The sequence below is a fragment of the Agelaius phoeniceus genome, chromosome 11, assembly GCF_051311805.1.
Source record: "Agelaius phoeniceus isolate bAgePho1 chromosome 11, bAgePho1.hap1, whole genome shotgun sequence".
Lineage (NCBI taxonomy): Eukaryota > Metazoa > Chordata > Aves > Passeriformes > Icteridae > Agelaius > Agelaius phoeniceus.
The window spans coordinates 8,892,686-8,909,901 of NC_135275.1; the positions used below are offsets into that span (position 1 = coordinate 8,892,686).

The following is a 17,216-nucleotide window of genomic DNA, read 5'->3' on the forward strand; positions in this document are numbered from 1 at the left end:
GAAGTTTCTTGAGTTCCAGTGTTCTATCACATGGAGACTTCATGAGCCAAAGCCTTGGGAAGGTCAGGCACCAAGACAGCACCTCAGCCCCTAATGGGAGGCTGCAGAAGGTCTCTGCAGCAGAACAGAGACTCTCTCTTTCATCCAGCCATCTAGTGAGGCTGCTGCATGATAAAGCCTGTGCATTGGAGCAGAGTCCTTTTCACAAGTGCTTCCCAAAGGGACCTGTACTCTAAAAACAGAAGCTGAAATGGCTGTTGCAGGCAATGACATTATTTCTTTTTTTGGTGCTAGGGATCGTTCCTATCCCAGACTATCCTTTCCGTAAACGACAGAGAGAATTCAACTTCCTCTCACTCCTGACCAGGCCAGAAGCCATCTATCTCCTTGCACAAGTACAGGATGAGTGCAACAAGGCAGCTGTCCTGTCTCTGTTTAACACAACTGTCACCAAACTTGTCTCTCTGGAGGAATTTGAAGAGATCCAGACTCAGGCCTTCACTCAGGTGAGCAGAGGAGGTGTGAGGGATGAACACATGGAGCAGGCAGCAGTGCTGTCAGTGTGTGTTAGACAGATGCAGCAGCTGCAGATTGATCTTCTGGAAACTGATGAGCTGTCAAAGGAGACCTCATGTTTGGGGCAGGGAGGAATTTGCATGTGCCTGTCAAATTTATTGGGATATGGGGAGAATGGGCTGAAAGAGTCATGGTGGTTAGGATCAGCCAATGTTGACCATGCTCTTAGTGTGTTAAACAGGTGCCCATATGGGGCTGCAGCCCTTCTTTCCTCCACCTGGTTTATACACAGATACACACTTGATCAGTACTCAAGTTTCTCTTTAATTTTTTTCCCTTTTATTTGTTTTTTATTATTTCCCCATCCATCCAGCTGCAAGGCACAAGATGCTTGATTCCTCCTGAAACACTCATGGAGATAATGCTTTTCTATACTCTATGTTCTTTATATACTTAATTAAATTACTCTGTTTGCAATGCCAATAGAAAGAGTAGGACAAAAATTTGCAGCTCTGTGGTAATTCCCACCAGAGGATCTTCATGTCCTCTGACTAAGGTCAGCACATTGCACCCTGGATGTGGCCACATGGAGTAACTTGCACAGGATTGCACACTAAATCAGTGGCAGAGAATGTACTGGTCCTTCCCAGTCCTGTGCTCCTTCAGCTAGACAGTGTTGTCATCCACTCAGTGACTAAGGTTCTTTTAGTACACACAAGCAGCAAGCTGCCTGTGGAGCAGAAGTGACACTTGGTGGTATTTTAATAAATTAAAATACTGCAAACTGCTGCTGCCCTTGGCTTCTTCCACTCTTTCTTCTCACTTGTCAAGAGAAGACAACATTCTGTCCTTTATGTGCTCATCACACTGTCTACACAATTTTTTGTGAGGGACCCTGACACAGGCAGCTCCAGGGATGCCACTGTATAGAAAAGAGGAAGGAAACTGTGAGCAAAACAGAGAATAGAGCACTCCCACTTTTTAATATCAGGCTTTCTTTTTGTGGGTCTTTTTTCAGTGCAGGAGATATATGACCAGGTTCAGATATCATATGTGTGGGGGTGGAGGTTGAGAGCTACTTTTAGCTACCACAGCTCTGAGAGAGCAGTTTCCTTTCACAGCAGAGAAAGCTCCAACAGCCCCAGCTAGTAGCTCACCTTGCCATACTGCTTTCCCATCAGCCCTCAGAGGATTACTCAGCTTGCTTTTTTCTTTGCCCTAGGTTCAGGAGTTTCTCAAGGGTACTTGGATTGATTCCATAAAGACTGCAATTAAGAGCAGCCTTGAAGATGCAGGCAAATGGTTCAATCTGGAGGAGAGTGACTGGGATGCCTACCAGAGCTCCAAGCTGTGTAAGCTGATGGAGCGCATCAGGTTCATGCTCCAGGACTCTCTGCGCTACCTGGTGCAGAACTCGCTCATCAGCTTCACCCAGTTCGTGCTGGATGCTTGCCAGAGTGTCCTGAACTGCTCAGAGGACATGGAATGGGGACCTGACATCACCAACAGTCCCTACGTGTAAGAAAGAAAGAAATATAAGGGATGGGAAGAGCAGAAAAGTGTACTGTTGTTGTCTTTTTAACTAGTGTTCTGCAAGCAAGCTTTGCTCTGTGTGGGGCCTTTAAGCTGGGCAGTTTTCCCTAATCCTCCACCTGACATGTTCACTGGAGTATGGAAGAAGGACACAGAGCTGGCTGCTCTGTTAGCACAGCTTTCCAGCTGCAGTTAGTGATATGGAGCAGCCCATCAGAACCAAGGTCTGCTGCTTTGATGTGCTGTTCTAAAGATCAGCCACCTCCAGTGTTCTTGGGGGAGCAAATTGTTGCTGCTGATTTTTTTCTGGATGCCAGGAAGAATACCAGGAGCATGGCTGCTTAATTCTATTCTTAGATGAAACCTCAGAATTGGAATCTGGCCTGGGATCTCTAAAGAATACCAAATTTAGGTTATCACAGTGCCTAAAATTTTATTCCATTGGACATTGATTTAAGGATTTTTGCTTTTTGTGGTATTAAAAAAGGAACGTTTAGAAATGGAAAGCCAGAAGAAAAGAAAAGAAAAAAAAAACCCAACTCTGTCACTCACATGAGGCCTCTTAAATCAGTGGAAGTCTTGACACTGACTTCAGCTAGTCCTGAGCCAGGCTGGTCACATGCAAGATTAGAAATACTAATCTAACTTCCAGAAGGTGCATTTTAGGAGTCTATTGGAGATACTGAATTTGAAAAACACCTCCAGTTTTTCTGTAAAGCAGCTCCAATTCTCCAGATAAGGTTATGACTTTTGGGGATCCTGATATGTCATGATTGATGGTTCCTTCACCTTTGATTAAAAAGAGTTCTCAATGTCTTTACTGTTAAATTGAGAACACAGTGTTTATATATTCATCTGCATGAGACAGTCCTGTTCTCCTCTGCTTTCCTTTCCTGTCCAGGAGGCATTTCAGTATCAGCACCACAGCAATACAGTTGTGTATCATATTCTCAAAAAGCATCCCTGTTCTTTCTTATCTCTTCCCACCACAGGTCTCAAAGGAATCCACTCTTTGTAACAGACATTGAGCTAGACATCAGTGGTGTCCTCTTCAGCCCCTCTGTGGAGAGTGTTGAGACATCTCTCATTTCTCTGTTTGACAATGGGATCCTGGCGACCCACAGCATCCCACAGCTGGAGCAGGTGAACACTTCTGCATCACCAGGGATACAGCTGTGCACGTGCCAGTGCATTGCAGCTCAGCACAGACACCCCTGGGCTTGTACTGAGAGAGGGAGGGAGGTGCACAAGTGGGTACTTGGGAATTCAGTTAAATTACTCTGGGCACAGCACTGTGCTAATGCAGTTCTATTCTGACAGGATTTCTTTAGTCTCCCCAACCTTGTAGCTCTTTTGTCTGGTGGTTGTTTCTGCTTTGGTGCTGCAGGTTCTGTGGACACACGGACACTCTGGTTGCCCTGAGTGTGTGGTGGCTGGTAAAAGCAGACTCATAAAGGAGTTTTTCCTTCATTAAGGAAATAGCACTGTTTCCAGTTCTGTTTGATGCAAGTCCCTTCTGCATATGCATCTTTCTGTCTGCTACTGTGAAAGCCCTGTCTCCCTAGACCCTCACTCTTTGGGGAGGGGGGCACATAAAACTGATCAAACAATTCCTGATGCAATGTAGAAGTGTGGACTGCAAGAATTCCCGAAGGTGCCACCAGGGATGGATTTGCCCCTCTCCTGAGGAGGCACAGTTAGCTCTGTTTGTCCTGAAAGACCTCTCCCCTTCCTCTTGCAGTATGTGTTGGAGAACATGGATATCCCAGGCACCCCCATGCTGGAATCAGTGGGTTTGCAAGAGCCAAAAGTACAAGAGCTACGTGAGGCTCTGCGCTCTGCCATTCAAAAGACTCGGATCCCTCTCCAAGCCTACGGCAAGAAATATGAGAAGTTCTTAGAGATAAATAACAACGACATCAAGTACTTCCTAAAGTAAGTGGCTTCTGACAAAACCCCTGTGACCCCAATGACAAGCCTTTGTGGAAGCTGTTGTGTGGATGTGCTGATGTGAGAGTGTGGGGCTGTTCTGAGACCACGTGCCTCAGATGTGAGATCAGGCCCCTGTCAGGGGCTGCCTTCAGTCATGGGTGACAGTCCATGCTTTTAGAGGACATTGGTGGTGGCACTGGGAATTTCTTCCTGCCTCTGACAGCAGTCACATTCCTGTCATGCTCGTCAGTGTAATTGGAGATATTAATGGCCCTAAAAATGAATCATCCTGTTTGAGAATCCAGTTAGCATACTTGACTCTGACCTCCTTCCCATAGTGTCTGCTCAGGCTGATAGCATTCTGTAGAAAGTCATGTTTTCTTTTGTTTCAACCTCATTGTTTTCATTGCCAAAACTCTTTGCACCTATTCTGTCCTGTAGTCTCTGTTACTTTAATGGACTTCTGTTTAGGTCTTATGTTTTCTCCAAACAGTGAGAATGAAGACCTTTTCTTTTTTCTTATTCTAGCTTAATCAATTTACAAATCCCATCTGACAAATTCTTGTCTCTCCCCAGAATACACTGAAGTGCCTACCCTCTCCTGAAGTCCCTCCTGATCTTGCCCTGTTTACACTAGTGCTTTTATTTTACCTCTCCCTTTCTTCTTGCCATATTTCCTCTTTCATCTCTTTTTTCTACTCCCTTTCTGCAGCTAGAGTATCTGTGCTCTTATTCCCCTCTGCACCTATTGTGTAAATTTATGCCTTAATAATTTCATGTCTTGATCCTTTGAGTGGACACATAGCCTGGATGCACAAATATTCTTAAGGTCTACACAGCCGTTTTTTTGTTGGTGTTTTAATTTACAGAGACTATGAAGAGCAATTTCCACCTACTCAGGAGGTGACAAAGATAGTAGACACATATTTGTCTGAAAAGGAGACCCTGGACCACCTTCTACCTAGTTCTATTATCATTGGCCCCTTTCAAGTCAAGATAGAACATATTAGGCTTAGTCTGTCTGATAAACACAAAGCTCTTGCCACTGCCATGTTGGACATGCTGGCTAAAAGCCTCCATTCACAGGTGCAGAAAGTAAGTTAATGGTTCAATGTATTATCTGTCTCTGTCTTGTCTTGTCCTTCTGCTTTTGAAGTTGCTGTGTTTTTGTGAAATGACTAGAAAGCCACATTAATGAGGATATTTTAAAGATCACACTGGGCTGATTACTTAAAATTGAAATTATCGAGGACATATGCAAACCCAACCAAATGAGGAATTAAATATATTTAATAAATTACATGCCTGAGAGCTGCAGCTCTTGAGATTAAATTCTTCAAGACCTTGCCATTTTACAAAAGTATGGATTGAAAAGATCTGTCTAGTAGACAACTGAAAAGTCCTTCTGCTTCCTCTGAGGATAACTGGAATATAGGCAACTACCTCTGCCAGCTGATTGTCTAAATCTGTTATTATCATTATTTTCACTACATACCTGCAGTTCCCCTTCCTCTTTTTTTGGCAGTCTCATTCAGTTTCACCTGCAATGGGTGAGATGGATGGGAAAAGAAAAAACCAGAGCAGAACTGTGTACTCACCCCTTAGACCCCTTCAGAATGGGAAGTGGGTGGATTGGGGCAGGTTTCCCAGTTTGTCTGTTAGCAATTGGTGACTCTGTGATGGTGTTTGCTGTGTCCTGCTGCAGATCTGTGAGGCATATGAAGCCATCAGCACCAAAATGCATGAGAGACCAACGAACATCGAGGAGCTGGTTGAGCTGAGGGACTGGCTGAAGGGAGTGCCCGAGCAGCTGGCAGTGCAGGAGGTGGGGCAGCCTGTCCTTGGGATAGGGCATCAAGGGAAGTGAGGAGGAAATTTGTCAATGCAATGTGTAGTGTCTCAGAAGCAGAATGAAGCAGAACTCCATTTTTTTACTTGCATATCTTTGTGTGCAATGCCACAAGATTCCTGGCTTTGTATTTTTATAATTCCTAAGATTTGTATTTTTAAATATACAGATCATAAATTTAAATCTCTTTGCAAAACAAAACAGCAGTTTAAAATCTTGCCTAAAATACTTACGTATGCATTTTGCTGCATTCATGATCCATTCTGCATTTGTGTACTGAATGGCTATCTTCTAAAAATGAAACCTCTTTTCAAGAAAATCTTTCTGTTACCCAGTGCTCAAATTGCTGTTAATATATTTTTTCTAATAGGACATTTTAGCACTGAGTTATTTCAAAGTTATTTGAAGTGTAAGTATTTTCCCAGCTGAACAAATGGGGAACAAAGGCATCAAGCTGTAAGCTGACTTGTCCATGCCAATGAGGGAACCTGGAGGATAACCTAAAACACTCAATTTCTGTCCAGCACTTTATCCACTAGGTCACACTTCTTTTCATTCCCATAGAACAGAGGGTGATGATGGCATGATCATTCACAGAACAAGGGGCTGTAAATCCATTCCCACTGTTCACAGGGCACAGAAGCAGCCCACGTCACTTTAAGCTTGTGTGACTAACGCTCTTCAAAGGCACCTCATGAAAATGAGGTGTACACCAGAGACTTGGAATCAGCATGGTCTAAAGGTGTCTACTTTTTTTCTCTTTCTCTCACCCTGTGCAGCAACTGATTGAGGAAGTCATGGAAGATTACAAGGTCATGGAAGACTTCCTTTACAATCTTACCGAAGAAGATTTCACTGACAAGTGAGCACAAGGCATTTCTCCCACTGTCAAAGTGGGACTCTTCAGCAATTACCATTCTCAGTGCTTCGGGGGCCATGTGTCTATCAAGGGCTCCTGCAGAACTTTTAAGTGTCTCTCAGGCTATATGAGCACTGAATTCTTGAAATGAAGTTTGTAGACAAGAAGTGTGAGTTCATGCTGCCTTCTGGCCTGGGGCAAGGCAAACTGGTAGCTATTAACCTGTTTAACATAGTAAAGCCCTTTTCTCTGGGTGGTTTTTCTGGGGTTTTTGGGGTTTTTTTTGAGATACTTGTAAAGTCTCAAAGTACACAGTTTAGTCTGTGCCTGAAACTAAATGAACACTTCCAGGATAGGAACACTCCCAGGGTTTTCTTAAGACTAGGAAGAATTTTGAACCCTTATTATTACTGCAGTTCTTCTCCAAGCATCTTCCACTTATTTTATTATTCCAATTGTGGCCTGACTATGCCCCAATAGCAGAGTCAACTCACAAACACAGCTTCAAGGCTTCTAAAGCTTGCTCAGCCCAGGAAGCACTTCTCTTATGACATGTACTTGGTCCAGTATGTCTGCAACCTGAGTGAGTCTGTGCAGAGTGCTCCTGAAACTAGAAACATGGGTGCAAGGTGCAAAAACACCACAGAAGCTACAGGAAAGCAGCTCAGCCCCAGGCCAGCTTGGAACAGGCGTAGCTGTATTCCCACTGCCCAGACCTGCCCCAGGCAGGACTGGTAGGAGATGGCTGCATCCCCAGGTGCTGGAGGGCTGTGACCTCCTGTGGGTGTAGTGTGCAAACCTTGTACTAGCGCTGCACACAGGCTGAGGGTCCAAATGGAGGCAGTAGCGGGTGGGCTATGGCTGAGCAAGAAGCAAGAAACCTGCCTTGGCGTGAGCACCTAATTTGTGCAGCCTTTCCTGGATCTACAGTGCTCTCCCCAGGGCACTCTGCAGAATCCAGGGCTTCCCTGTATCTGGGTTACGCTGGCCCCTCACTGCCCTGCTTAACAGGAGACTGGCTTTTTCAGTAGCCCTGAAAAGCCATAAGCCGAGACTCTGACCCCATTTTTTTCAGTTCCTTGCAAATACATTCAAAGACAGACATTCCCTCTGGATGCCAACTGTTATTTTGCTGTCTCCTAGCTTTTCAGCAGTGTAGTGGATTTGTTCCTTTTAAAAAGGCCCTCCACTTCTCCCCAGCTCTCTCTAGCTGAATAGCCTAGTCACAAGGACTGCATATCAACAAGACAAGCTGGAAAAAAATGTTTTGTTGAAACCACATGTGTTTCTGTTGTTGTAAAGCCTCCTTGTTTGGTGGGATTTGGCTTTCTCATTCTGTGATTTTCAGCATTTCAAACATATGCTCAAGAAGCTTGTCTCTTTGTATCATGTGGGTGCAGGTGGACTGCCAGTTACTGGCCAGTGAAAATGTCCATGGAATCAGAGTCTGTTCGTCTCCAGCACATTGACGATGAGGAAAGATTTCGCAAAACGCAGATTTCGGATCAGAAGACATTTCAAGAAAAACTGGAGGAAATGCAGGTATTAAGCCCCTGACAATGAACTGTCCATAGAAGGGCATCTTGAAGCTCTTGTCATCAGCCAGGAGGGAAACTTTCAGATGAGATTTTACTCCGATGAGTTTTGAGGTGAATGTGTTGTTAGACCAAATATTAACACACCCTCCCTTGGTTTTTTAATGGCTTTTGATTAAGAGTTTCCTTTTTGTGTGAAAGACAAGACTCTGCAGAAATACTCATTTTTCATTGAGAAGGTGTTTATACAGTGCTCCCAATTCTTGGTGCTCAGGCAACATGGGCACCTCCTTTTTCTTTTTTGTGTACTCAGCTCCCTGCAGAGCATCTCCTGTGATGCGCTGCCATCAAGGGGGAAAATACAGCATTCAGCCATGGAACTCATCTTGTGGGAAAAGACCCTGAAATAATTGCAGAGTTTTGGAGCTGAGATACCTCTGGTGTCTGCTAAAACAGTCTGAATTTTATTTTTTTCTGAATTTTTTAAATTCAGGGGGGAAAAAAGCCATTTTAGAAAGGTGAAATCACTGACCTAGATTTTCTTGGAAACAGGTTCCCAAAATGATAATACCCCAACACTGGATCAAAAAACCCAAACAAATAAAAAACAAGCCCACACAAAATACCAAAGCAAAATCCAAACCAAACAAACAAACCCAAGCCACCAAAACAAAACACTAAATTTATTAGAGAAGCTCTAGATACGTGTTAAACAATTCTTGGAAACAAACTGAGTGACTAGTAGAGCTATCATTTGCACTTTACTGGTTCTGTAGCAAATATCAGTGTAAATTCAGCATCAAATTTGGGCATAGACTTATTGTTCCTATTCCTTGGGGATTAACTGTTGTCACAAAGAGGACAAGCAGCTGGTCATCACATTTGCAGTTTCCTCCACCTGACCAGTGGTTATTGCTTCTCCTCACCACTTTCATCATGGTCTAAACAGAAGTGAAATTGGTTTGGGGGAGGTGAAATCAAGAGCATAAAAATCTTGCCTTTGAATGTAACAAAGAGCACACCAGGAAGCTGTTATCTCTAGAAGCAGCACTCAGCTTCAGAGTCCCAACTTGTGCCTGCCTTTTCTCTTCCAGCTGACTGTAGGTGGATTTTCTGTCCAGTCAGACGTTAACCAAGCCCATGAGCTGGCTGAAGATGCAAGGGATGTCCGGAAGCAGCTGAAGGAGCTCCAGGAGTTGGCAGTTCTCTACAACAACAGGGAAAGACTCTTTGGCATCAAAGTTACAGATGTAAGTGTCAGGTCCTGTACCCACAGGACTCTGATCTTTGCTGGGATTTCTAGGTGGTAGGTAGAGCAAATAGTGAGACATAGTTCCTCGGGGAGGAATCCTTCATGCTGCTTTGGTTTATCTGGGGAGCTGCTCCTCAGTCCTGTGGATTGGCTACACTGCTTCATCGCTCCAGTGGGCTGCAGAAGAGCCAATCCCTGGCAAATGTGGAAGGCTGCTCAGGGTCTGATATTTCCACTACTTCTGTGAGAGTTTGGATGCCCACAGTGAGGTCTGAGAGATGTTCGTGAGGAGAAATTGGTTGGGAAGGTGTTGAAGCAGCACTCAGGATGCATCCATTTCTGTAAGGCTGTTGCTGCAGGTCTATGGGTGTGAATGCAAGTGGTTGCAGAGTGGGTGCTGGCAGCTGGCTGGGCTTGGAGCGTGGTGTTCTCCTAAGGCAACAGTTTATATAGTTGTAAACACTCATTTTGCTTGTAGCTGCTCAGCTGCCAGTGAGTCATTGTCATCCACATCCAGCCAAGTCTGGCTGCAGACCAGAAGTGGAGTTCACATGATGATCCTTTCTTACCCTTCAGTCTCTGCTTACTTCTCCTTCCCTGTAAGGAGCCAAGTTTTAATATGATAATGGTGTGTGCTTTCACTGATGGTGTGTGGCCTGTCCATCAAAATCTCCTCATTCTGCAGGAGAGCTTTGTACAGGCAAGTGGAAAGAGTGCTTTCCATGCCACACACATGGTGCAGGCACAGCTCCACTGGATGTACATTGTCCTGAATGTGTCAAGCCCAGCTCTGCTGGTTGCTTTCCCTTGGAATACATATTGGCCCAGGAGAAAGTAGTCTGATATATCCTCTTGGAATACATGTTTTCTCATTGCTGGCTTCAGATTCAAAAAAGAGGTGGGGTTTTTTTGGCCTTTTGACATGTAAGCTGTTGTTTGGAGGTGAATACACTTGTTGTTTACGTTGTTTTTAATTTCTTTCTAAAGTACAGTGGGCTGAACAAGATGCTTAAGGACTTCCAGCCATACTACGATCTCTGGACTACAGTGTCAGACTGGATAAAGTGGAATGTGAGCTGGATGAATGATTCTCTCCTTAAAATTGAGGCAGAGGAGTTAGAAAAGAATGTCAATGACTCTCTTAAGACCATGCAGAGATGTGTGAAGCAGTTCAAGGATTCACCAGGTAGATGCACAGTCTGGGGAAAGGAAGTTGGTGCATATCAGTATTTTGATGTGAAGCATGTCACAGAGTGCTCTAAGTAGGGATTATCAGGAAGTCACATGTGTATTTGAGACAGCTGGGAAAATGCTAACAAAGTTATTTTCCACTTTTTTTTCCTGAAACTATGATGATTCACATCTAGATACTAGTTACAGGCTTGAAGTACCAGCCACCCTCTGATGTTGCAGTTAGTATTTACTAAGTATATATATATATATATATATGTATGTATATATATATATACATATATATATATAAAGTGCAATAATCCAGGCTAGTCACAGAGAGTTACTATATAGCCCACTGGCTAGACGTGTGGGTTTAAGCCTTCATGCAAAGTCAGGCAGCAAGGGAACTTGAATCTGGGTCTTGCAGGTGCTGTTTTCTTGGCCAATCTTATTTTCTTTATTGGCCAATGCATTTAATGGAAAGCCAGAAGAGGTCTTGATTTTGTTATGAATAAAATGAAATTGCAAAACCTGGAAATGATCTCTGCAATATAATAACAATTTTCCTTCTTGCCTGAATGTGTATGAAGTTGAGATGATTGCGCTCAGCCCTTGCAATTCACACGAAGGTCTTCTGACCATTTCTCCTAATAAAGCTGAAATTGGGACTTCAGTTGTAGCTTAACTTGCCATTCCCTGGTTCTCAGAGATGTGTTGGTCATTCTTTAGAGCTAATTCTAAAATCTCCTGCCAGATGGCTTAGATTGAAATATATTTTGCTGTGGGTGATTTTTGATTCATCCTTTTTAACTTGAACTTGCTCTTAAACAATGCCATGAATCAGCCCCAATGGAGGAGGTGATGAGTGGATGCATGAGTAACTATGAATCATTATGATAAACAGAAATACTAAGAATACCTGCTTATGCTCATTGCAATATTCTCTGGTACCTGGATATTTGTTCTGTCCTTTGCATATCCCCAGCAGGGAGCACGAGGTGATCACATCTTTGCTGTGAGCACACAGTGCAACCATGCAGGGTGCAATAAAAGGAGGCATATGCTTTAGCCAGATTTTGGAAGGGAAGCAAGTCCCATGTTCTTTACCTACCCATTGTTTTATTCACAGTAGCACCAACCAAAAAGGCATGATGTGAACAGTGCAGAGGCTTTCTAGGATGCCCCCAGAGAGAAAAGCCTTTTCTCTCACTTTGTCCTTCCTATGAGGCAGAAGTCCCTTTGTCTCTAGCATGTCCATAGGCTGGCAGGGCCTGTTCTGCACACTTTTCCTTTTCAGGCTGGGATCCCAGCCTGCTTTTATCTTCCCAGTGTCCATCTTCTATTTAGGGTGACCTCAGCTGTGCTGTGAGATAACTTAAAATGCAGGTTTGTTAAGAAGTGAATGTCTTGAAATGATGACTGTAACTTCCAAAATATCTGCTGGCAGATGATCATGCTTCAGTCCATATCAAGGAGTTAAATTTGTCTGCCTCTCTTCTGGTGAGCTCTATCCTAAGGCACACTTCAGCTTAGCATGGGCTTGCCTGTAACAGGCTTTTGGTAATAGGCGCATCTGCTTCTTGGGAGAAGGCTTGAATCCTGGCTTAGTGGCCATGTAGAGAGAGCCTTCCTATCCTCCTTACTTCAACCTGCATTTTCCAGTGCTCTCACCTGCTGCTTACCTGTACCATGTGACTACATGCACATCAGGCTTTAGACAGCTACTAGGAGTTCCTTAAGGCAACTTCCTCACAAGCTGTTGTTGCTGATTTTCTCCTTGTTGTTCTGATTCTTTCCCTGAAAGACTGCCAGAGTGTGGCCAAGGAGTTTCGAGACAAGATGGACGATTTCAAGCAGTACGTGCCCTTAATCCAGGGGCTGCGCAACCCCGGCATGAGGAGCCGGCACTGGGAGATGCTGTCCAGCCAGGTCAAGGCCGACGTGGAGCTGGAGCCCAGCATGACATTTGGTCGTTGCTTGGAGCTGAACCTGCAGGACCACATGGAGACTGTTCTCAAAGTGGCTGAGACAGCCAGCAAGGAATACGCCATCGAAAATGTGAGAAGAGAGGACTTGTTGTGGCTCTGCTTGCTTCTTAAATGGGTTTGTGCTGAGCAGGCAGTCATTGCCCTGGGTGATGTTCCTGAGTGTCCCAGAGTGTTAGACACATTCTGCAGCACAAGTAAAAAGGTTGCTGTCCTTACAGAAGGGAGTGATGACCACACAACTTCCACGCAGTAGAAGAGCTTATTCTGTCTTGTGCAGAATTTCAGTTGTGGCATTAACAGCACTGCCTTATGGTTTTGTTGATCCACTGCTAGGGTTTCACTCATCACTGTGGGATTAGTAACTGGTTAAGTTAGAATAAATTGATTGTCTGCACTCTGCCATTCAAATGTTATGTCAGAAGGATTAGCTGTGACTGGAAACAGAGATGGCAAATCCTTTAAACCAGTAAACGTGCAGGGAAACCTTTCTAGCTCTGGAGATTCATAGATTAAATAGTCTTTCAGCTTCAGTTCATCAGTTCAGATGTGATCTAAGATGGTCTTGACCTTCTGGCAGCTCTTGTTCTCCGAAATCTCAGGCAAGCTCCCAATGGATAGTTCCCCTTTTGTCAAAGCTGTCATTAATCATAGTCATTAATAAGCCCTTTGCTGGCAGCCTCTGTGCATCTAGAGCATAAACAGACCTGGAGGTGAAATTGCCATTTTTTCCCCTCAAGGCGTTTGTTTCAGCACTGGTGTAGATGTGTTGAACCTGTGGGCAATGCAGAGGAAATGTGCTGTTGCTGATTGTGTCATGCATAAAATACAGAGCTGCAGTTTCCAGTGGATTCCAGGAGCAAAAATCTGTCATTTTCTAGAGAGTGGCATTAAGTGAGTTGTGGAAGCTGGGATAACCATTTGCAGAAGTTGTATCTGAAAATTAAAGTGCTTGTCCCTCTGTTCCAGGCACTCAACAAGATAGAGGCTGAATGGAAATCTGTTTCATTCAGTGTGGTGCTTTACAAAAACACCAATACCTATATACTGAAAAGCACCGACGACATTTCTCAGCTCCTAGATGATCATATTGTCCTGGTTCAGAGCATGTCTTTCTCACCCTTCAAGAAACCTTTTGAGGAGAGGATGAACTTGTGGGAAACTAAGCTGAAGATAACACAGGTACTGGTTTTTACCCACACACGTGTGGGAGGCAGGCAGCTGGGCTGTGCTGCCATGGTTGGACATGGACACTGTGCAGTTGCTGCTGGGAACTGGGAGGGCAGTTATCAAGAGAGTATCAGTCTTTAGGGAAGAATAGGGCCTGTGAAAGCCCTCTGACTCTAGGAAAGTAATGCAGCCCTTTTGCTGCCTATTGCAACATGTTTTGGTGGGGCCAGATCTTGCCTATTGCTGTGAGTAGTGTTACTGGTCTCTCTAATCATACTGTATTAAGTGGACCTTAGAGATTCTTACAGACCCTGTGAAATCCATTCTAATCATCCACATCTCAGTGTAGGAAAGCACATGGGAGACTGCTGTTTAAGCAGGATCTGCCAGACTGTGCCAGCACTTGCTCATCAAACCAGGAGCACCCAGCAGGACTCTGACAGCAAAATAGCAGTGCTGCAGGAGAAAAGTTCCAAAACTTTTGGAAAGGAGAGTGCTAGGAAGTTGTTAATTATTTGGAAAGGAAATTCCACCTCCTGACCCTGTAGGTAGATTTTAGAAATATGGAAGGTGTAAGTGCTGCATCACCTTTTTTCTTTCTTTCTTTCTTGTTTTGTTTTTTTTTAAACATGTTCCAGTGCACAGTTTGAATGGTTTTGTTGAATAGATTCATAGCATGGTGTCCTGATATGCTTTTCTTGCTTCCCACTAGGATGTCCTAGAGGAGTGGCTGAACTGTCAGCGCTCTTGGCTCTACTTGGAGCCAATCTTTAGCTCAGAGGACATCAAAAGACAGCTCCCACTGGAAAGCCAGCGCTACAACATGGTGGATAAGGATTGGAGGGAAGTCATGAAGAAGGCTAATGCAAACCCTGAGGTATGTGCCTTGATGAAAGCCAGTGCAGGTATCTCAAACACCTTGGAGCTGTGCTCACACAAGGACTGTGTCTTTGAGTCATTGTTTTCATAATGGTGTGGACATGAGCAGCACTGTGTTAACTGTGTAGCCTTGCCCAGGGCCTTGTGCTGGGTCTCTTCTCTTGGAACTTTGCCTTTTTTTCTGGTGTCTGAATGGACAGATCCATTCTCTGTAGTGCCTTCCACCAAAGTCTCCACCCCAGCAGTTTCCTCCTCCTCAACACACAGAATCCCTGCCTCTTAATGACTCTTGTGACCTGCAGTGGTTGTAATCCATAAGGTAACTCCTTCAATTCCTCCTCAAGACTGATTCTCTAAGTTTTTTAGAACCATTGTTTTTGCCTATTTTTGTGTCCTGGTGGCAGTGCTCTGCTCTCTTCTATTCTCCAGTCTCCACTTCCCAGGACTCCTTCACTGCTTGTATTCCATATTACAAATGTTGGTATTTAGGGGAAGCCAGAAATGCTTGTCTGCATAAGGGCTGTTTACCCTTCTTACCCACAAAGCTTACACCTCTCCAGATCCCTGAGAATTCCTGTGAATGAGTCATTTAAATCCCATCAGTAACATCACTGGGCAACCCAATTATCTCCATTGCCTTATCTCTCACATGCTCAGAATACTGATGCTTCCTCTGTTACACATTCTGTTGTAGGTGATTTCTTTGTGCCCTCATCTAGAGCTACTGAAGAAGCTGCAAAATTGTAACCAACTACTTGAACTTGTGCAGAAAGGGCTGAGTGAATATCTGGAGACAAAGAGAGCCGCTTTTCCCAGGTAACCCCGAATTTCACTGGGCTAGATTGCACTCCCTCTTTCAGAAAATATGAAAGGAGAGGCCCAGTGCAGTTCATTCTGCTAAGAAAGAGCAAAACCACCTAAGCTTAGGATTTATGCATGGCCTGCAAACATAAGCAAAGCTGTGCCTTTCAATGCTGCCATCTCATGGGGAGAAAACAGGCACACACAAATGTGGTGAGTTTAGGGCAGTCTGGTAGCATTGTTGCATATCTGTGCCTCAGGATTTACGTAGAAAGGGTGGGGTAAAATGAAAATCTCCAAGTAACTTTGTCTCTTATTCCCTGAAGGAAGACTTCTATTCTTTGATACTCAGGTAAACCCTCTTTGCTAGGAAATGACTGACTTCTGCAGAGGCAGGAGTCTGTATCTACAGAAAGGGAGAGGGCTGGATGGTGGCTGCTCATCTACACAAATACAAAGAGATCAGTGAGCAGTCAGCAGCAGTGTCTTTAGCAAAAGGCTTGCTCCCCATCATGCCAGCACTTAGCTCTTGCTGCTGCAGTAAACAGAGCCTCTCCTCATACTTTTCTCTGTGTTTGTAGGTTCTACTTCCTTTCAGATGATGAGCTGCTGGAAATCCTGTCCCAGACCAAAGACCCCACTGCTGTACAACCTCACCTGCACAAGTGCTTTGAGAACATTGCACGGGTAGGCACAGCCAGCACACGAGTGGCTTGGCCCACCTTTGGGAAGCTGTGTCGTGGGAGTTGGAGGTGTTCTGAGGTCTGGAGGAATGTTCACATTCTGCTCTATGGAAATGTGTCTCCTGGGAACCTGTACCTGTACAAAGGCATTGGAAGGTGCTGCCTGTCCTGAAGTGGGATTCCAGCAACCTCACTTTAGACATTTCAAAGCCAGGCATCTGCCCATGAACTGGGTACCCTTGGTTGTCCTTCAGACAATGGGGGGAAATAGGAATCTGCAAAGGGTGACTTAGAGAAATTCACTTACATAGCCATCCTAGGAGGGGAGGACATTCCCTCTGGAGATGTGTGTCCATCTCACCATGAAGGCCAGGAGAAATAGCTCTGACTTAGCTTTCTGCTCACAGGCACCTTGTTAGGATTGAATCCCACTCCTGCTGACAGCCCCAGAAGGGACAAGGACTGAACAAGCCTGAGCTGAATTAAGTTTCTGCCTTCATCCCTACTTAGGAGCTGGAGTTAACCTGGCTATTTTTCCTCTTTGTTATTCCTAATAGACTTCAGACTCCATAGCTAGTCACAGCTCGAACCACCACAATACTCAGACAGTAAAACCAATCTCCTAGTCATTAGTTTGGAAAAATAGAAAGGAAATTGAACTGGAAACATGGTGCAAAGCCATTGGAATAAATAAGGGGACTTTCAGTGATATGCTGGGGCACTGGCGAAGCTGTTAAAATTTTACTCTTAAAACCAGGCACTGTGACATCAAGGGAAATTATTTGAATCTACAGAATTGAGCAGGAGTCAAGGGTCTGAATCCTAGACAGGCAATAAGAAATGTTCATCCTACCTATAATTTGATTTGCTTCACTCAAGTCACACCAGCAATGTGAATCTCTTGTTTTCATACAATTGTTTTCCATTATTTGGAGAGGTCATTTTGCACGTCTGTCTCACACTTTATTATCACTACTGGCAACCAAGTTTGGCACCAGGTTTATAATGAGCAAACACTGGTATAGGCTGGCTGTCCCCCAGGGGCAGGA

At 44.4% G+C, this 17,216-nt stretch overlaps 1 protein-coding gene across 1 annotated transcript in view; it reads left to right on the forward strand.

The window, feature by feature from the left end:
• Nucleotides 1-17,216, forward strand: part of DNAH1 (dynein axonemal heavy chain 1) — a 72,338-nt gene that overhangs the window by 13,827 nt on the left and 41,295 nt on the right. Inside the window, exons 11-25 of the mRNA XM_077184787.1 lie at nucleotides 295-506; nucleotides 1,739-2,034; nucleotides 3,042-3,192; nucleotides 3,791-3,984; nucleotides 4,851-5,076; nucleotides 5,687-5,806; nucleotides 6,610-6,692; nucleotides 8,090-8,231; nucleotides 9,319-9,474; nucleotides 10,464-10,662; nucleotides 12,454-12,707; nucleotides 13,604-13,816; nucleotides 14,517-14,681; nucleotides 15,378-15,499; nucleotides 16,066-16,171. Of these exons, the coding sequence (XP_077040902.1) occupies nucleotides 295-506; nucleotides 1,739-2,034; nucleotides 3,042-3,192; nucleotides 3,791-3,984; nucleotides 4,851-5,076; nucleotides 5,687-5,806; nucleotides 6,610-6,692; nucleotides 8,090-8,231; nucleotides 9,319-9,474; nucleotides 10,464-10,662; nucleotides 12,454-12,707; nucleotides 13,604-13,816; nucleotides 14,517-14,681; nucleotides 15,378-15,499; nucleotides 16,066-16,171 (2,639 nt within the window). The remainder of the gene's footprint in view (nucleotides 1-294; nucleotides 507-1,738; nucleotides 2,035-3,041; nucleotides 3,193-3,790; nucleotides 3,985-4,850; nucleotides 5,077-5,686; nucleotides 5,807-6,609; nucleotides 6,693-8,089; nucleotides 8,232-9,318; nucleotides 9,475-10,463; nucleotides 10,663-12,453; nucleotides 12,708-13,603; nucleotides 13,817-14,516; nucleotides 14,682-15,377; nucleotides 15,500-16,065; nucleotides 16,172-17,216) is intronic.